The sequence below is a fragment of the Nipponia nippon genome, unplaced genomic scaffold (genome assembly GCF_047370975.1).
Source record: "Nipponia nippon isolate SJK-2023a ecotype South Korea unplaced genomic scaffold, ASM4737097v1 scaffold_1, whole genome shotgun sequence".
Taxonomy (NCBI): Eukaryota; Metazoa; Chordata; class Aves; order Pelecaniformes; family Threskiornithidae; genus Nipponia; species Nipponia nippon.
In genome coordinates, this window is record NW_028262290.1 from 103,411,435 (window position 1) to 103,432,793 (window position 21,359).

The following is a 21,359-nucleotide window of genomic DNA, read 5'->3' on the forward strand; positions in this document are numbered from 1 at the left end:
GTCTCATATTTATTTCACACTTTGTTTCCCTTCTAGATCATGCCGCTATACTTTACAGCCACAAAAAACATCCCTATAATGACTACAGAGACACAGAAATTTATATTATGAACCGGACTCACTGTATAGTATTGGTGTGATCTTTCCTGCTGACCAGTTCCATCTGGCAAGCCTTCCCAGGGGTCCCCTCTGCTCCAACCCCTCAAAAGCCTGAGGACTGATCTCTCTAGGAGCCAGTTTCCAATGCCCCTTCAATTCCTGTTGACTCAGTTGAAGCTAGGGCTTGTGGAGTATGATGCCGTGCTTCAGCACAGCGTTTCTGAGACCAAATGAGGCTGCAAGTTGCTATCAGGGTATAGAAGTATTCAGCAGCCAAATACTTATTTCGTGTAGTTGTATGGGATTGAGTTTGGAGAGCAAATTTTCTTGTTGGGAAGGGGACTGAATAAATTGGAGTGCAGCTGCTTGATCAGAGCCTAAGCTAAATGGTTCTGTGTCAGAGTGAGCTACTGAGACTGCTGAATGCATTAAATAAAATGAGGTCATTTAAAGTGTAAAATAAATAATACAAAAAGAATTATGCAGTACAAATCAGATTACATGCTTTCCTTTCAAGCATCCTCATTAAGTAGCTGTTAGATACTTATTTACCGATCTTAACTCAGATTTTTAGATGCTGATATCCATGTTTACTTCTACCTTGATGAAAAAGCAAATGGGATATGGATTCATATTTTATGAGATGTTATTTATTGAAAATTTTCAGGAGGAGAGAGAATAAAAGTTATTTTTGTGCATGTTTCTTCAATGGCTCTTTTGTGTTAACAGTAGAGGTTGGTTGTTAGCAAGAAAACAATAATAAAACAACGAAGTTTTGTTTGGAAGTAATGCCCTAGGATAAATAAAATTGAGGTAGCTAAATCTGGGGTGTTCCGTATCACCGAGCTGTTGAGCACGTAAGCTTTGTGCCTTAGAAACGACTTATACTCAGTGCTGTCATTATGGAGGAAGAGGAAAGCGTCTGTGTAGAGACCAGGCTCTAAATTCTTTCCTGGACAAGACGTACCAAATAACATCAAGCTTTTCTTCCCCAACAGTGCCAGTAATGCAGTGCTCCAGCAACTGTGACATGATGAGTTAGACCAGCTTATTCAACTGCAGAGCACCTTCTAGGGAGCCTCCTTTGGCAGTCAGGAAGTGTAGTGTGAAAGAAAAAGGCATCCAAAATCATTCCTACACTTGTCAGTCTACAGCTGCTTTGAGAGCCTGTTGGAGCTTCTGGCAACACAAGAAGATTAGAGCAGTTTTCCATTGCTGAAAGTGAAATAGTCATACATACCCTTTTAGCTGCATAATGGACTGGCTAGCTACTATGATGGCCCATCAGGTAAAGGTGGAATAAAGAAGGAGCAAGCATCCTGGAGTCACAGAGTGGGAAGAGGGCACTTACAGAAGTGACTTCCTCAGCTCTGCTAGCCCAGATCACCACCTTGGTCACCTTCCTCTTTTCCACTGGTAATGGAGTTGCCATGGGCCTGCCATCCTTTGTAGATCTAGTTGTGAGCAAAGGCATCAGGGAAAGCACTTGGAGTGACAGTTCTGCACAGATATCCAATGTAATCCAGATGCAGGCTAAATTGGTTTGTGTGGTTATACCGCTTCTGCTGATGTAAAGCCTGTTTGTGTGTCTACACAGCACTACATAATAAGCCTACCTCTACAGAGCTATGCAGTATGAACGTTGCAGTGGGAGGTTAGAAACAAGTGAAAAAGCCGCTTCACTGGCAACCCTGAACGAGCCCTGGATGCTGTAGTGAAGTCTTACACACCTCCTGAACAAAGCCCTTGGGTTAATTACCTCCTAATTTTCCATTTTTAACTCATGAGCACCACAGACAGTGCAGCTCATGGAGCCTTCCTCATGGAAGGGGAAGGCTGGGTGGCAGTGAACTGAAGTAGCTTGACATTCCTGGTCATCTTTCTGATGGTAGTAAGATTTAAAGCATGACAGCACAGAGAAAGAAACCAGCAAGCTTGGAATGTGCCAGAGATACTGGGATCTGGCAGAGTGATTTATTGTTTGTAGCACTTGCAGAATAATGTATGCTTTATGAGTAACAACATGTCCTTTTGCGGCATGAAAATAGCTGCTCAGAAACAAAACCCTGTCAGTAGTAGTGATGCTGTAAAATGAACTCCATAGCTGTATTTTATCTTGACGTTTCTGTGTATCTGCTGGCATTGCACGTAGAATGATGGTGAGCAATCTGGCAGAAGCTGAAGGAGCTCTAAGCAGAGGGGAACTTTCTTATCAGAGAGCATGACTGTTCACTTGCTAGCCCAATTGCAAAAACAATTAGTAAACAAATAACCGCCCTGAGCATCACCCAAAGGCCTGGATTGTTTTCTTAACTTTTATACTATATTCTTACCCACTTTCATTGCCCCAAGAGTTCACGTCATTCAGTGGTTTATATAAACCTGTTTGGTCAAAAACTTCTGGACAGGAGGGACTGTTGAACTGAGCTGCTCACATTTCTGTCACTGAAGCAGTTCTCTGGAAACATTATATCAGTGTGTCTGATCATGACCTCTGGTCTACCAACCTTCTCCAGCAAGATGTCAGTGAAATGTTTTCATCTCTTGCACAAGTGATTAATTAGCCGGTCAGCCTACCTCTTGTACCTGTTCTAGTGTTTTTGAAAGGGGAGGTGATTTTTGAAGGATTCAGCATGACTGTTGAAGATACTTACCTGGCAGGGGAGACACCATGATCAGGCAGGTGGTTTTCCCAGGGTGAGGCTCATCCCCTGCACTCCGGGCATGCTGACCCCTGCGATTACCCCAAATGCAGGAGACCCGACTGCATAATTTGCGGTAGTGGGGGACTGCGTTTGCGCTCTCCCCTGGTTTTTGGCATTGGAACAGACTGCCCAGGGAAGTGGTGCAATCACAGTCCCTGGAAGTATTCAAAAAACGCGTGGCTGTGGTGCTTAGGGACATGGTTTAGAGGTGGACCGGGCAGTTAGGTTAACAGTTGGACTCGATGATCTCGGAGGTCCTTTCCAACCTTAATGATTCTATGATTCTATGATCCTATATTGCACATAACTGGGTCAGTCATATTTGACTTGATTTTAAAGCCATCATCTTCGCAGCGGAATCCATTCATTGCTACTGCATTGCATAGATAAGTCAATTGAAAGTACAAATTTATAGAAAACAAGGTCTTAAAAATGCTAACACCCTTGCTCTGGGAGCTCTGCAAGCTGACTGAAATAATTGCATTAGAGAAAATGCAAAGCTTTCTAATCCTTTTGATTCATTATTAAAAATTAAAACTGAATTCTGATAATGTTATCAGATGATCCTTTAAGTAACCAAGCGTGTTTAGTGAATTTAAGGGTTTCTCTACTGAATGTAGCAATGGCAATTCAGCGTAGGGAGAAGTGGGTTCCTGGTGAGAGAAATTACAGAGATGCCTTGGAGTATTTTAGGTCATTTTCATCCCCTCCAATAGCAGGGCAAGAACGGGGGAATGCATCTGTAACCCCAAACTGTGAAAGGCCTGTGGTATCACCTGTTTGAGGGAAAAAAATCCAAACCATCTCCTGCCTTTCCAGGAGCCAGAAGTATCAATGCTCCCACCCAGAAGCTCTGGTCTTGTCCTGTCAGCTTTTGTTGGGAAGGCTGATGTTGCCATCACAGGCATCTGTCTAGGAGGAATTCAGAATAGAAGATGTAATGAAACTGAATGACATTTCAAAACAGAATTTTGTGTTAAAATTAATATAAATACATGAGGGGTACTTTGCTAGTTATATTATTAATTTTCATATTTAATTCAGCAAAAATTTTAATTTTTTAATTTACTTCAAGCTGCTGCAGTATTTCCAGTTCACCATGCCTGAAAGCTGCAAAATGTAGATGTTCCTGGGTAAAGACTGTGCAGAATAGAAGTGAAGGGCTCTTGGAGGTTTGATCATTGTGGAAATGCAGCTTATGTACAGGGAGAGATCTGGAGCACCTCCTCATTTAAAGACATGTCTGGAGGACAGGATTCCTGAATTCTGCCCACAGAGTGTAGGACAGGCAATGCTCGCTGCATCAAGCAGCAGTTATTAGCCTTTTATCATTATTCCCAGTGCTCAGTGTGTGGCATCATGCCACGGAGTGAAGAATCCCCCTCTGTTTAAAGGTCACCTCATTCAAGGACTCTGAAACTGCAGCCTTCTTTATCTTGTGCTAAAATACGCGTGTCCCTGCGAATATGGGTAGGGTTATTGGGACAAACAAGGCAGAAGTGAGCAACAAGCTCTGGAGACAGAGGAGTCTAATCCCAGATTTTTTTGATGTTGACAAGATTCAGCTAGTGTGCATGTGTAGTGTATGAGCATGCAGGTCTCAAGGTTAAAATAATGATTTGGTAGAGTACTGATGGTTTCAACTGCTTGAAATTTCACTTGCCTAGTACATGGGGTCCATTACCTCGAAGGGCAGTGCTAACATTTAAAAACAAGTTTGCTCCTGTTACAGGTACATGCCTAGCACAGGTGGCTTAACTGGTATATGCACAGTCTGCCAAGCTGGAAGGGCTGCCACTTAGCTTTTTTTTTTTTCTGAGCTGGCTTCCTTGAAGTGGTGTTCAGTAGAGCTTGTACCTGCTGTACGTTTCATGGATGTTGGTTTTGACTTTGTCAAACATCGAGTGGTTGGATGGCATCGAATTACAGTCTTCATTTGTTGCTGCTTTTTCTTGGAGGGGGAGGAGGTATAATCTGCTCACAGCAGAACATGTAGAAAAAACTTGTGTTCTCGCAAGTCACTTGAGAATGATTGCTGGGAAAGAAGTGTGAGAGGGAGAGCAAGGCAAAAGGGATTGGTACAGTGAAGAGGATAAACAGAGATGGGATGAAGGGGAAGACAGAGTAGAAAAACTGGGAAAGCTTCATTCAGGTCAAGGACATAAGACAGGGTCAACATGTGGATGAGTTAGGGCAAGTGGAAGAGCTCGCTTGTCAGCTCCAGCTTCTCCTTTTCCTTGTGGACTGGGATCTGGCAGGTCCTGTCCACCTGAAGCTGTTTGAATTCCCTTCCAGATCCCCAAACAGCATAGGATTTCAAGTGCATGTACTTTCTGGAGAGTTTATCTGCTCCTTTCTTCCTTCTTCCCTTTTTTAAAAATGCGTTCTAAGTTTCCCTGCTCTTTCAGCCAGGATTTGGAGGAGGGGAAGGGCTTAGCATTTCACAGCATCTCATCCTTCTACCTAAGCACATTTGGGTCTGGGAACCTTCTTCCAGTCCTGACCTTCCCAGCCATGATGTGAGTCAGTGCAAACCTAGTGCTTCTGGATAGGGAATCGAGACCCAGCATTTTGGTAGCATGCATCCAAACATGCAGTGCAGAGACTGGAGTGAGTGCTGCGACCAAGCATGCGTGATGTCTGTATCAGAGGCACTGGAGTGCTGGCACAGAAGGGTGGATTGGAAGTTCCTGAGCTCTGTGTTTGTCAGGCAGATGTGATCATTTCCATAGCAGGTTGTCATTCAGCAAAACAGAGCACTGAGGTGAATGGGCTGCTTCGGTAGGACCCCAATGGCAGATATGTCAAATGTCGAGTGTCTTCCCAAGGCTTCAGGTTTTCTTTTTTTCTCCCCCGCTTCTGCTTTCTCTTTCCCTCTGACAAGAGCCTACCTCTTCTCTTGAACCTACCAACTATAGCTGGAAGAATGGGAACTATTTTGGTGGTAGCTTTTGGTCCCCTGATGCTGAATGATTCCTGCTGCAGGACTAGATTTCTTGATTTACCACGATCCTTTTTGTGGTGTCCATAATATAAGTTGTCTGTACCTGGGTTTGAATGAAAAGCTGAGGGTAATTGGACAAGTCCTCAGTGGGATCCTTATGCTGTATAGCTGTAGGCATTTAATGTATGAGTCAGAATTAAGAATGCAGGCCAAACCATAGAGGCAGTGGTCGGACAGTGACTTCCCCAAAATCAAATTTCTGAAAACACAAGCTGAGAGTTTGCTTCTCACTGACTACACACAAACTGATCACTCTAATATTAGGCTACTGAAATACGTGTCTGAAATCAGAAGGTGTGTATACCTCCATGTGACAGTAGCAGCCATTTGTATGTTGTAATGTTTTGACATCAAAATGAAGATTTATCGTAATCACCTTTGGTTTTGTTTTACTTTCTGTTTTTCTTTTCCATCTCACTTATGCTTGAATTGCATGTGGTATTTCTCTTCCATCCCACTCTTTTCACTGTCTTTTCTCTGGCCTGTGTTCTGTTTTGTCTGTGCTCCTCTGCATTCGTAGCAGTCAGAGAAATGAGAGCAGTAGGATTGCAGTCCCTTTGCTACATGAATCTCCACTTCTTTCCCTTCTTCTCTTCATTGGAGGGGGGCTTGATACAATAGAAAGAGTAGACTGTGAGATGGATTATCATGGGGTGGGTTCACTTTGGAACAGCTGTGTGTCATCCCTATCTTGCCCGTTTTGTCTCTGCGCTGATTTGACACCCTGCTCAAATGGCTGAATTGGAAGAGTTCACAATGTCTTAAAATTTGGAGTGCTTTTACAGTGTATTTCAGTGAAGGGAACTGACTGTATCCTAAGCAGTAAAAAACTAGCAGAGCCTGCAAAGATCAGGCAGAGAAGTTTTTCACCACAGAATTATCATTACTTACAATAAAAAACAGAGCATCATGTTCAAACCATGCTTTATTTGTTTAGGTGTATTAACCCTCAATATGTTTGTAAAATGTGCTTTCATCATTGGTTCATATTTCCTGAATATCTGAATAGACACACCAGATACACATAAAGCCAGTGATGGGCTAAAGCGAACAGACTTTAGACCAGGAGCTATACTTTAACCAGAGTCTGAGGAGATTAGATTGCACGCGGAGTTTTGTTTGATCCAGTTCCTGTTAACTGCAACCATGAATTAAGTATACAGTCTTAAGAGTCTAAAATTAAAAGGTATTCTACGCAATGATGTTAATAATTAACTAAAATCATGTTGAATTCAAAGGTAGACTTGTGTTTAAATAGAGATGGGAATATTTTTGAGGTCAATGCACAACGGACTTATGAAACACACATGAGAGCAAGAACGGCATCGGCAAAAAAACCAATGAAGATTCATAAAACCCGGTGGTAACTAATTAAAGCTAATAAAAGGAGCAAGATGCATCCGTATACAAATACAATTTATCTCCTCTGCAAAGGGTTTCATGTAGAGATTAAAAAGCCTAGATCTACATCTAAGACCTATAAGCACTTGATAAAAGCATTTATTCATAGAATCATAGAATCATTTAGGTTGGAAAAGACCTTCAAGAGCATCGAGTCCAACCGTAAACCCAGCACTGCCAAGTCCACCACTAAACCATGTCCCTAAGCACCACATCTACACGTCTTTTAAATACCTCCAGGGATGGGGACTCAACCACTTCCCTGGGCAGCCTGTTCTAATGCTTGACAATCCTTTCAGTGAAGAAATTTTTCCTAATATCCAACCTAAACCTCCCCTGGCACAACTTGAGGCTGTTTCTTCTTGTCCTATCATATTCCAACATTTATATCTAACAACCATTCATACAAACCTATGAATGGCCCCAAAAGACATAAGGACAGGTTATTAGGAAAATCCATTTATTAGGAAAAGTACCCCAGCAAATCATCATGAATATCTGAATGTGAAACTGGGCCAAGAGTGGCATCACACAGTCAAACCTTCTTATTTCCAGACAGAAATCTAGTTGCTGTATTTTGTACTAAATCAAGCATATTAATCATCTAGGTGGGAAGCTGCTAAGTATAGAATTGCAAAAATCAGTGGGGTGGATCAGAAATAAAAGATAGTGGTATCAGTTTTAGTGAGGGAGCAGGGCTCATACTAAAATCTGCTTTTCCTCCCCGCAGTGATCTGCAGATCCATGGGAACACCTGAATGATAATTCTGTGATTTGCGAAGACACCGTAACTCGTATGGTTTATCATGCTTCCAGAATTTTGGCAACAGAAATGTGACAATCTGTTTAATTTCCCTGGCAAGAGGAATAAACAATGCTGTTTTAACATACTACACAGTCTGTCACTTTCGCATTTGACAGTGCCATTCAGATTGTACCTGAGGCCAGCTGTGGGCGCATAATCATGGCTGGAGCAGATATTTTAAAAACTCGATTTTGATGATTGGCTACTCTGGAATACAGCAGTCTAAGGACAGGGAAAGAAATACTTCAGCTTGGCAACTAACACCATCATGAGTAGCGAAGTTTAGTACCATATCTGAGTCTCTTAGACTGGTTGATTAAACAGGATACTAAAAGGATTAGTTGTTTAGGCTCCTAAAATAAACTTGTGTATGATTCATGGAAGGGTAGCAACTTTACCATCTAGTGGCTGCCCGTATTCAGGGTCAAAGGTACCCTATTAGCAGGGTTCCGTCACTGACCAAGCAAGTGCAGACAGAACACATTTAAATTTTAGGCTCTTGAGACTGTATACTTAATCCATGGTTGCAGTTAACAGGAACTGGATCAAACAAAACTCCGCGTGCAATCTAATCTCCTCAGACTCTGGTTAAAGTATAGCTCCTGGTCTAAAGTCTGTTCGCTTTAGCCCATCACTTGCTTTGTGCAGATCTGGTGTCTCTATTCAGATATTCAGGAAATATGAAATGGTGATGAAAGCACATTTTACAAACATGCATTTTTCTTGTAACTAAATGAGGGTTTAATACACCTAAACAAATAAAGCATGGTTTGAACATGATGCTCTGTTTTTATTGTAAGTAATAATAATTCTGTGAGGAAAAACTTTTCTGCCTAATCCTTGTAGGATCTGCCTAAACCTTGCTGGCTCTGCTAGTTTTTTATTGCTCAGAAGACAGATAGTTCTGTTTAATGAAATACACTGTGAAAGCACTCTGTATTTTAGGACACTGGTGAAGTCGTGAAGCTCACTAGCTTGAACAGAATTCTGTAATTCTGAGGAGAATGCAAAAGCAAGCAGTGCTTCCTCTGTCTGTCCTTCATGTAGCACGGCTGCCTTCGTCTGCCGTGCAGCTGACGTGTGCAAATAACTTCATGGAAACAATAGTTAAATTCTCTTTAGGGCATAAAGATAAATGGGCACTGAAAGATTGTGGAAGTGCAGAAAAAGGTGGTTTTGTGCTATGAAGATACAGGTAAGGATCCCATACTTTCAGGTAGTTAGTTGGACCAAATCTCTGATTTCTTGAAGATGTCACAATGTTAATACTTTCACTATACAGCTCTGGCAAGTGCAGTAACAATAGATAACTCATAATCTGTCTAATGGAGAAAAATAGCTATGGATGCATGTCAGAATAATTAGTGTTGAGTCAAGTTAATTTGATTTGTTCATTTAACAAATTGAATTGTTTCAGCTAATTACATAGTATGGCATAAATGCAATGAGGGATGTTCAGAGAAGAAAACCATTCCTTTTTTCTTCCACTAAATTAATGAAACTATTAAGGAAAACGTACACTCAGAGTATGCAAACAATGTCCAGCTTCACATGCTGAGTTTTGCAACCTCCGTTACAGTGTGACTCCTCCTGGGCTTCTTGTTGGACTGACCGATGCAGCATCCTACTCGTTGCCCCAAACGACTCTCTGGAGAAGCCTGTCTTAGCTATTCTGCTCCACTACTACACGAGGAGCCTGCCTTTCTCCAGTAGATGGGGACATCTCAGCTAGGTGTGTAAGATTGCGCCCCTGCCTCCTGTAATTCTCATGAAGAAATGGACAAAATGAAGCCCTGTTCAAAACTCTAGTACTTTTTCAACTTCTTGGACTATTGCCTTATGTAAGTGGGAAAGACGGTGGCTTGAGAGGTTAGGGATATTAAAGCTTACTGATAATAAATACAGAAATATGTAAAATTCAACTTTTTGTGGTTACATAGAAAGTACTCTGTGTGAAATCAACCTGACTCCCCTTTGTCCTTTGCAGATTATCCTTTTATAGATTATAGCAGTTTTACTCTGTTCTAATTTTCATTTGGCGCTTTTTTTTTCTTGAACATTTTGAGAGTGAAGCTGGCTACATACATAGCAAACAAGTTGTATTTACATGTGTTCATGATTTTTAAAACCTAGACTCTTTTCAAAATTGCTTTCAGCACCGATTCCTTTACTTCAGAAAGCTTGCAGAAGAATGCTTTGATGCTTCTGGTTTAACCAGTTTTACTTAGTCTCACTTTCATTCCTTAAGAAACAACACTTTCATGACATAAAAGTGGCAAAGCAACAGGCAGAGTTCAGACCCCTGTTGTGCTTGGTGGGGTACAAATATGCTTAGAAAACTTGAAACAAAAATTTGAAGCAAAGTGTGAGAGAAACACTGTCCATATCTTTGTATAATGATGCTTTAACATAGATTGGAGTGCTGAGGTAGAAAGTCTTGAATCTATATAGCTGTGGTTGACCTCTTCCCAGTTTTGTGTTCAAGTTGGAGTCCCCTGTCAACCTCACTGCATATGTCTTGGTGTGTACTTTGGTTCTACTTGGACACGTGTTGCTTGGTTCCCTTAGCAAGAGAATCTGAATATAGACATGACATGGTTGCCAGAGGTAGCGTAATGCAGTCTTTAAAGTTATGAGTGCTCTGACTGCATGGAAAAGTGTCAGGCTGTGCAAAGATGCTCATGTCAGGTCCAAATGTGTTAACTTGAGGGCAAGAAGCAGTAGGGTTGGATACTGTGGTGCCCTAACTGGACTAGTGCAGCCTGCTTTTTTGTGTGGCCAGCAGGACCAGGGAAGTGATTGTCCCCCGGTACTCAGCACTGGTGAGGCCGCACCTCGAGTACTGTGTTCAGTTTTGGCCCCCTCACTACAAGAAGGACATTGGGGTGCTGGAGCGTGTCCAGAGAAGGGCAAGGAAGCTGGTGAAGGGTCTAGAGCACAAGTCTTAGGAGAAGCGGCTGAGGGAACTGGGGTTGTTTAGCCTGGAGAAGAGGAGGCTGAGGGGAGACCTTATTGCTCTCTCTAACTACCTGGAAAGAGGTTGTAGTGAGGTGGGGGTTGGTCTCTTCTCCCAAGTAACAAGCAATAGGACAAGAGGAAACGGCCTCAAGTTGTACCAGAGGAGGTTTAGACTGGATATTAGGAAAAATTTCTTCATTGAAAGGGTGGTCAGGCGCTGGAACAGGCTGCCCAGGGAAGTGGTGGATTCCCCATCCCTGGAGGTATTTAAAAGACATGCAGATGTGGTGCTTAGGGACATGGTTTAGTGGTGGACTTGGCAGTGCTGGGTTAACGTTTGGACTTGATGCTCTTGAAGGTCTTTTCCAACCTAAATGATTCTATGATAATGAGTATGTAGGGAGCCATATTCATGTGCAGTGTGGGCAAACTCAGAAGCTAATTCCCCCGAATCAGGTGAAGCTAATTCCCCCTTCTTGCTAAGCTATGTCTGTTTTATTGTTTCCATATCCTCCCAGTCTCATTTTCCTTTTTTATTTTTTTAAAATCTATGTATTGGTTGCACCCCATCTGTTCTGTAGTTTGTAAGCTTCATGGGCAGGTGCTCTCCTCTCTTCATGTTTCCACAGTGCCTGGCAGGGACTCATAACTGGGAGTCCAGGTTCTACCAAAATGTAATAAGTACAAGAGTAACCTGGATCTCCTAAACCTCTTCATCCACAGTGTTAGCTGTAATACCACCAAATGTATGGTCAATTGCATGTGTAAGCTTTACTATTAAAATAATTGAGTGCGTTGTAAATTATAAATCATGTCACAGTAAGAAGTGGGAATTGCTTTGGTCCTAGGCAATGTCAGGTTTCAGCACACCTCTGACTGGAAATGGCTGAGCACTGCAGAATGACTCAACTCTCGTTGGACTTGAGAGAAAACGTCTTGTGGTCACCCTAATCTATGTTTCATGTCTGTGGCTTTAAATTATGACACAATAACCTGTTCTCTGTCAAAGTGTGTTTCATTTCACAAAGAAAATCTTAAAACATTAATTACTAAAAAGCCTCATGGCTTCCTCTTGCTACTGTAGTACAAGTGTAAGCCCTCAGTACTTTGTAACTTACAGCAGCAGTTAAAAAGAGACTTCACAAAATCATGGAGTAGTGGAGGTAGGAAGAGACCTCGGAAATTCATCTAGTTTAACCCCTACTGCTCAAAGCGGCATCAGCTAGAGCAAGTTACTCAGGACTGTGTCCAGATGGGTTTTGAATATCCCCAAGGATGGAGACTCCATGACCTCTCTTGGCATCCCGTTCCAGCGTTTGACCACCCTCATAGTACCAGTTTCTTAGGTGCAACTGCACACAGACATCTGAATTCTTCCTGTTTGCCCCCCTGGCTGCATGCATTAGTGTACAGGCACTTCAGAGGCACTTAGTCATGGTGATTTCCCAGAAAAGGTATGAGCGCTCTGCCCATGACACGTTCCTGTAGGCACACCCTCCCTCATTTATGTGCGTACACTTGATGTGGTCACCCTTCAGCCCTCTACTGATCACGAGGTCTCTCCTGCCCATGTCACCCTGCACCCTTTGCTCCACCGCTTCTTCCCCATCATCTCTAGTTTAAAGCTCTCCTCACCAGGCTGGCCAGCCTGTTGGCAGGGATGCTTTTGCTCCATTTTTCATTCTTATTCAAGGCAACTTGACACCAGTGGAGCCACATGCAAAACCATGTATGACTTAGATGTAATACCGATAAAACGGGATGATGAAGAAAGTTTGTGTGAAGAATGGTGATGGGAGCAGGCCAGGTGAAAAGGCAGTAAGTAGGGAAATATCCCCCTCTCCATTGACAAAATAATTCAACAAAAAGGAGAATATGAAGCAGTTGTATGCTTCTGACATTTTTTAATCTTTAAAATCTTTGATGAGAAGTACCTGTATTTTAAAGATCTTAACTGTCTGCTGTTGACAGCATTTGGCTGAACTTGTGTGTGTACGTGTGTGTGCGTGTGTAGACACACACATATGCATACGTAGATGGCCAAAGAAAGTACTTCTTAGTGAATAAAAATTGTTTGACTCTACTTAAAAAAGAAAAGAATCCACAATATGTATGACCCACCCTGTGAATGATCGTCAAACTGAAACATTTATACAGCATTTCTCCCACAGCATTTTAAAATGATGAACAACAAATACAGAGTCAAATTCTGTCCTGTGTCCCTGCAATGGGCAGCTTATTACAGACTGTGCTTTAATAGTCTTTCTTGCACCCATGTGTCAGATTAAATGGTAGAAATACCAACTGGATGATAATGTAGTATCATTTCTGGAAGTATTGGCTTTTAAAGCTAATCTTCAGTGGGATGCTTTACTGTAGGCATGTGCCTACATTAGATAACCTTGGCATGCAAAGAGTATTTTAAGACCCACATAATTTTGAAACACCCTTTACTATTCAGTGAGGGTCATGATACATTCCATGCACATAAGATCAGAAACAGACCTTCCAGGCTTATTTTACTTCTCAGGCTAGATGCCAAATTGGGAGCCCACAGCGATGTATTCTGTTTTTCTGTAGGACAGTTAAAGTGGCTCAGCAAGCTTTTCCATGCTGTTCCACTGACATCTGAGCCCTGGTCTAAGGCAACCACTTCACAGAGGTGCCAAGGAGAATAATACATACAACTCTCTTCACATGCTTATCTTTTTAGCTGAGATTTCCAAAACAAATGCTGCCAACTAATAATGCATACTAGTATGGATTCTGGGATCTTGAAATGTGAGGTCAGAAAATTCACTTTTGTAACTAAACTCCATCATCTGATGCTACCAGTACTGTCCAGAATCAACCTGTTAAACCACAGGCAATACTATCTGTAACTACTTCTGTTATCACTTTCTATTTATCCACTGATCATACAAAAAAAATGAATAGCTGCTTCCTAGCTTGCTTTACATTTAATCAGCATCATTTTATATCCACAAAATAAAAGACTAACCCTCTGTAATTCAGAGATTTTGTAATAAACAACATGCTTACAGATTTTCACATTGAGTTAGCTGTTTCTTGGAAGAAGGAAGAAGCGTATGTAAGATCAGATTCAAAATAATTCAGTGAAATGTATCTGGGCCCTTTATGCAACAACCTGCTACACGGGGGGAGAGGAGAAAAGCAAATATTGGCCTTGATGTCAAAACAATGTAAACTACTTTTTGTATGTTGACTTGTGTAGCAAGTGAGGCATGAAAACAAAAGCACAGTGCCCTGAGTAGTGGCAGTGAATATTTTATCTTACCAACAAAAAGCAACAAAAGACTAAATCCTTAAAGCGTATGCCGTGCTGACAGTGCGCTCTCGTTCTGACAGTAATGGTATTTGCAATCCCAGCTGCACTCAAGCTTGTGCTGTAAAAGCACCCATTTCTCAGAACGCGTGTTGCTGCCTCTTACCCTTTACTGGCCCTTAGCCAGACGAAGGAGCTTTTCTCTGTTGTTCATGTTGCCCTGTATAAACAGATGTTTAAACAATTTTTTTGCCCAAAGCAAAATTGGAGAGATTTGGGCATCGTTAGTTCTGAAATTTTCACAGTGCCGAAAAGTATCTTTAGGTGACTTCAGATTTTTTGTATGTAAACCAGCCTTTCTCTGACTTTTTACGAATATCCAATGTAAATGCCTTTCTAAAATTCAGTGGCTGGATCCTCACAGAAATGTAGAAGCAGGAGTACCACTGCTATTGCTGTGATTTGGTTGTTTGAGTGTGGTTGGTAAGAATAATTAGAGAGTGACTCAGGGCTGTGAGTAGCAAGTATTCAGCACTTTCTGTTGGAGATTGTTTTGACTCAGTCTAATGAGTTAAGAGTTAGTGAGTTGATTATGGATAAAGGAAGATGCTGCTCTGGGAATGTGTCTGAATGGGTGTGCTCTCCAGTTTTTCCTGGCACCCACTTGTTCAGTGTTCTCTCCAGGCTGAGGCATGAGATCCAAAGGGAATTGGAGAATGTGGCTTGTATGTTATGGAGTTACTACCTCATGGTTACAATCCTGTCATCAATAACATCAGACTATCCTTCACAACTCAGCTTTTTCTCCTGTCTTTTATCGACTTGTAAGGTTTCTATATCCCCTGCTTAAGATTGTTCCCTATCACTGCATGCACTCTCAGTACAGGTCTTTTGTGTGGCATCCCAACGGTCCTACACCGATTTCTTGTTTCCTACTTCATATTTGAGCAATTCAGGAAGTTTTGGGTGATTGACTAATGTGATTACATAGTAGCATTTCAAGACGTCCTAGTACTGCTTTGGGCAGACAGCTTTGGTGAACCTGAGTGGAGAGCTCTAGAGAAAGTCAGGAAGCGATGTGGCAGGTGAAAAAATGTGTTCAGGAGATCTATGGATGGTGGTGTGGTAAAGGTGGGGTAAGCAGAAGGCACAAATTAAATCCTGGAATTACTCATAATGTGCATAATTCCTGCTAAATGTGACCAGTTGGGTTCTGCATTATCCAGAAGTAAGAGCAGCAAGTGGGTTGCTTCCAGCTCTGCTTTGTTCTTAGGTTTGGTCTTCTGTTTCAGAGCTGCTGCCAGGCTGCTGGGCACCCTGTCCACCTCATGCAGTCAAAACTGCAGCAGAGCCTCCAGCAGCCCAGGGTCCCAGGCGAGCTCTGGTCTCCGCTCAGACCCGGGATGTACACCTCCCTGCAGGAGATGTCACTCGCCTGGACAGCAGGCACCCCAGCATGAGAACAAATGCTTTTCCACCTTTTAGAAGTGGGGCTGTTCAGGTAGATATGCCCAATATAGCTTAATCCAGTTAGTTGGGGTACCAGTGGCAAGTGAATCGTGGTAGCACACACTTTGTGCTCAAGCACCCAAACCTGCTTGGGTGCTGGCTGCAGGCTGGATTCTCAGCTCCCACATATTCGTTGCTATTGGTACCTAAGCTTGGTGAATTTAAATTGGGAGTTACCAGCATTGCTGCAATCACATTTCTGACTGTACCGTAGGTATCCATTCTATCCTCGCACTATAGGCATTTTGTGATAGAAACGTTATGTACTTGGGCCAAAATAATCAAAAAACCATTTGCAACTAAGTTACTTTATTAAGTTGCTAAAATGTAAATTGCCATTTATCCAAAAGACCCATTTTCCCTTCCAGTGTCCATTGATGTCCAGGATATAGGTTGAACTTCTAGAAAAGAAATTTCTGAAAATGATAATATACTGGTTTTGTTTCCATTCATTCACTGACTAAACCCTCTAGAAGAATCAACATGGCCTCTGACCTTATTGCAGTTTAAGTTCTTTCCCCAAGCGACTATCAAATAATGATAGTCCTAAAATAATAAGGGAAAAAATAATGCCATGGAGAAAAGTTTCTTGGAATTGAGAGGATAGGACTGTTTTTCATCTAGCAACACTCTAATTTTATTGTAATTCTGTTTTACAGATTGACTCTCCAGTCAAGCTCCAGATGCGTTTGTTTGAGTAGCCTTAACCTCCCTATGGACTCAACAAATGTATCACGAAATGGCATTGCTCACTGGGAATGCAGATCCTGAGTTCAGCTCCTACTCCTTTAATAACTTGGAAAACCTGTGTGAAGTGCAAACCAAGAAAGGATTCTTCTACAAAAAGGCCAAACTTCTGCACCCTGGGGAAGACTTGTGCTGCTTAGCCCGCCTGGATGACCGGACCAGGTTTGTGATCATCAACGTAGGTGGTATTAAATACAAAGTTCCATGGACCACCTTGGAGAACTGCCCCTTGACCAGGCTTGGGAAGCTAAAGTCTTGCAACAATTATGATGAGATCATGAACATCTGCGATGATTATGATGTTAGCTGCAATGAATTTTTTTTTGACCGTAATCCTAGTGCCTTCAGGACAATCATGACTTTCCTGACAGCTGGGAAGCTGAGGCTTCTCAGGGAGATGTGCGCTCTTTCTTTTCAGGAGGAGCTTGTGTACTGGGGGATAGAAGAGGACCACCTGGAGTGGTGCTGTAAAAAAAGATTGCGACAGAAAGAGGAGGAGGCAGCTGAGGCCAGGCTGTATGAAGGGGAGATGGTATTTAGTGAAACTACGCAATGTGCCTTCCAGGACAATAGCCGATTGAGTTTGTGCATGCAAAAGCTCAGGGATATGGTGGAGAACCCCCACTCAGGGATCCCAGGAAAGATCTTTGCTTGTATTTCAATCTCTTTTGTTGCCATCACTGCAGTCAGCCTCTGCATCAGCACCATGCCAGATGTCAGAGAAGAAGAAGATCGGGTGAGTGCAGTTTTTCTGAGTAAAGCGTGTTTTGCATTGTTGGCTCCTCAGGGAAGGTGACGGGCAAAGTCACTGCAGCAATCATGCAGGTATTGCATTCAGTATTTATGATGTGGAGGGCTGGCCGGGGTAGAGCACAGAAAAGCATTATGTCACTTAATATTGAGGGAGGATTGGGCCAAACTCTGCCTTGCCAGCACAGCTTTGCCAGTTCGCACCAGCAGACAGCTTTACCCAACAGATTTGTTTTCTGACATCTCTAACCAGATGACAAACTCGCTCTTGTGGGTATAAAAATCAGCCTTGCTTGATGCTTAATGTTTTGAAGTTAAGTTAAGAGCTAACAGATCAGTTTTTCTTAAAGGTACTTTAACATACCACTTTGAATGAACCCTTGATACCCTACTGTAAAAACCACATCTAAAATATTTTGATGCTATAGGTGAGGTAAAGGGCAGGGAAGCTGAGGCAGCAATTTAATAGCAGAAACAAAGCAAATGTCCCAATTTTCAGACATGCTTAGTATTCTCAAGTGTAATCTGTGGCTGCTTCATGCCCTTGAAAATAAAGTCTTATGGATATTTTGTTTATTCTTTAGTTCAACGAATTTCCTAAGGGTTTAGTCCCTTATTTGTGCAAGCAGTTTGGTTTCCTAGGATTAGCTGTATGTAGGCCAACGAGAGCTCATCTGAAGAACAACAGAGGAGGACATTCACATTTTCATTAAATATGTGCTGAAATGCAATGTAAGGGCTTTGGCAGGTGGGGACTTTTCGAAGAGTTCATGGACTTTTTAGTTTTACTCAAATCCAAGCTTGACACTAAATGTTTGGGCTTATCATTAAATGTGATTGTGAACTTCAGCTACTAAGACAGTACTTCACCCCGTCAAGTTCTGCCTCTCAGATGAAGGCTAAGCTCTGCTGAAAGCAGAACCCTTCTTGTGGGCCATCACCCAGGTGCTGAATGGCTCATCACTCACTGCCACTAGCGGAAAACAGGGTGGTCATTACCTGACAGGAGGCATTTACTGTTTTGTAGCATTGCAAATAAAAAGTATGCTGATGGAAAATGGGTCCAGCAACTCCAGAGAGACCCCTGCATTTGACTGAGTACCTCACGTGCAGTTAAACCCACCCTTTGCTTGCGAGGTGTGCTCAGGTTAGATACCAGCTAAGTTGTTTGATTTGGAATCAGACTCATTCAGTAGCAGCCAAGAAAACAGACAAAACCTTTGGTATGTTGTTTGATCTTTGATTTATTGTAAGATCTTTGTTTTAAAGGCTTTTTATGATCTAAAATTTGAGGATAGCAGTACTGGGTACTAGTTAAAACTATAATGTCCTAATAATTAAAAAAAAGTTCATTTCCAAAACACATGCCTTTTACTGTAATTAACCAACAGTGCTCCAGTATGCTGGAATTTTAAGCACAAGGGATATTTTACTCTTGAAAACTGAGATATATTTAGTGTTTAGATATTCCTGGGTTTAAGTGAGAGAGGAACAATTGCCTTCAGAATTATCGGAGTTTAGGCACCTTATATTTTTACTAATGATCTGAACATAAATTAGGGACTCATAATAATAGGCTAATAATGTTCGTCGGGTGGAGCAGGGTAATAAATGAGGACAGAGCAGCCTGGATTTCTTGGTAAGCTGGGGCCATTAAAAGGAGCACATTTTCATAGTCAAATGCAAAATTGTACAATAAAGATGAATGCAGACTTGACCTTGCAAAAGCAGAGTCTGATTCCCAAAACGAGACTCTCAATAGGATTTAGGGTACAAGCAACTGAATGTAAGTTCCTGTTGCAGCACAAAGTCAGAAGGGTTAATGTGATCCTTGAATATCTAAGCTGGGGAGTAGTGATTAGAAGCTGGAAGATGATTTTGTGCCTGTATGCGGCATTGGTGAGACTGACTCTAGAAAACTGCAGTCAGTTCTCACGTTCATGTTTTTAAATGGTGTTTTGAAAAACTGGAGAGGGTGAAAAAACCTATAAATGCTAGCCACCTGTAGAAAATGCCATGCAATAAGAAACTTGAACATTTCAGTTTATTTAGATATCGAAAGGAAGGTGAGTGGATTAAGCAAATAAGTGGTTTTTATGGGGGGAGGAGAACTGTATCATCTAAAAGACCTTTAAATTAAGCAGGGAAAGGTTGCATCGTTAAAAGCTGAATCCTGATAAATTCATATGGGAAACTAGGTGCCAATATTTAATACCCCGGTGATTAATTACTGGGGCAGACTAGGAAGAGAATTAATGGATATTTTATTTTTTTATGTTTTTAGTTCAAAGCTCAATGCCCGTCTGGAAGGTAGCCTTCAGCTAAACACACTCTACTTCAATCAGAAGTAAATTACTGATTTCAGTTCAAGTTACAAAGGTGAAATGCTTGCAATACAGAGGAGATCAGAATAAATGATCTTAAATTCTAAAAGCACAGAGCTCCTGCAAATAGGCTTTGTTCTGCCCTTTGCACAGGGCAGGTCTGCGGACAGAGTGGAAATGGTTATTTTGTTTGAGACAAAGGTGGTTCTCTAGCACAGGGGACAGGTGAAGGATCACTTCTTACATAGCTTAGTTCATCCCCAGTGTTCCTCGCCTGCTACTGAATCAATGCGGGTCAACACTCTGATTTTGGTCCTGCACAAATGGATGTAAATACCCATGCAGATCTTTTCAGCCTCAGTAAGGCTGGGCAAGGAGTCAGGCATCTGCCCACATGGAATTGCTTATATCAGAGACCTAGGTTGCAAACTCCTTGCCTGTCACCTGTACATGGCTTAGCAAGCCAATGCAGCTCATCAAATAACGGGTGTGGAAAGAAGTGAGCTTATGTGAATTCAAAGTCATGTTAATAATCCTGAGCTGTATCCCTAGTACCTAGTTTAAAATTTCTGCCCAGGGATAGCTCTTTGGTCTGGTTTTGCAGCCTCCTAACAAGCGGAAAATGTACGTGCATCCCTCCTGGCTAAGGAACAAATAAACAGTAAATATTATTTCAAGGACGCACTGTACTCGGTGTGTACATTTTCCAGGTTATCTGGCTGGCATTACTGTTGTTAGGGCTCTGTCGTAGATACTCTGGCTAATGTAGATACTCTGGCTAACAAGCAGTGGTCTTTTCCTTGAGCTGGCGTTTTCCAGAAAACAAAAACTTTATGTGCCACCTATCTGTCCTGTTACTGCTTCAGGGAAAGAGAGAAACCAATCATGAAAAAAAGCCATGCTGGAAAGCAATTTTTCATCCCCCAGTCCTTTAATGTCATCTGAATGGACCAGCTGTTACACCCAGTGATGTCCTGCAGAGGTGTAAGCGACCTCAACCCAGATAAAAGCGTGGGACCTTAAAAGTTAGAAGTAATTACCAAATGGGTGAGGAAATTATTTTAGGTGCCTGCCTCTCTCTTTTAAAATACAGAAGAAGAATCAATCATACGTTTTGTTAACTTTATTAACTGCTCTAGATGTTCTAGATGACAGTGGCAATCCCTAGTGGTTTAGCAAGAGTGGGAAGGATGCTGTTCGCATGTACCGTAGCTGTCTTGTTCTTACTAATGGTCACCCTGGTTCATCTCAAGTGTTACTCTTTTTTGGAAGTAGTATCACATATTTCAGATGCTGCACTATTATGAATAAAGCTAACAGAATCAGATCCTAAACTGCTTTTTACTTACCAAACTAGGACATACATTTTTTCTTGTCGATTTTTCTTCTCATTTAGCTTTTATTTACTGATTAAATTAAATAAAAACCACCAATCTAGTAATGCGCATAATAGCTGCTTCTGGAAATTTCAGGAAAGGGACACTTCAAGTGTATAATGAAACCTGTGAAGACAGTCAGGTTCTTCCATGTAAAGTAGCAAAGCAATAATCAATTTTTAATTTCAGACTTTTCAGAATGGGAGATTTCTATGTAAGATCTAGATTTAATGGTGAAAAGTCCCCTCTTAAGGCAAAATACTGCTGAGACAAAATCATAGCAGGAGCCCTGAGGCACTGAGTTCTTTCAAGACCACCACAAAAATGATCTCCAAGACATAAAAATAGCCAGAGGCATAGAGTATCCTTAAGGCATTTTAGGCATATGATACCTT

General features: G+C 41.7%; 1 protein-coding gene and 1 non-coding gene across 5 annotated transcripts in view; both read left to right on the top strand.

Moving 5' to 3' along the window:
• The window catches only part of KCNG2 (potassium voltage-gated channel modifier subfamily G member 2), a 61,743-nt gene that overhangs the window by 19,101 nt on the left and 21,283 nt on the right, over window positions 1-21,359 (top strand). For all 4 annotated transcript variants that reach the window (XM_087737583.1, XM_087737576.1, XM_087737598.1 and 1 more), the window contains exon 2: window positions 16,427-17,250. In XM_087737583.1, the coding sequence (XP_087593709.1) occupies window positions 16,495-17,250 (756 nt within the window). In that variant the 5' untranslated portion in view covers window positions 16,427-16,494. The remainder of the gene's footprint in view (window positions 1-16,426; window positions 17,251-21,359) is intronic.
• On the top strand, window positions 2,746-2,909 carry LOC148057526 (U1 spliceosomal RNA). The gene has a single exon (XR_015700189.1). It is a non-coding gene; the product is annotated as a U1 spliceosomal RNA (small nuclear RNA).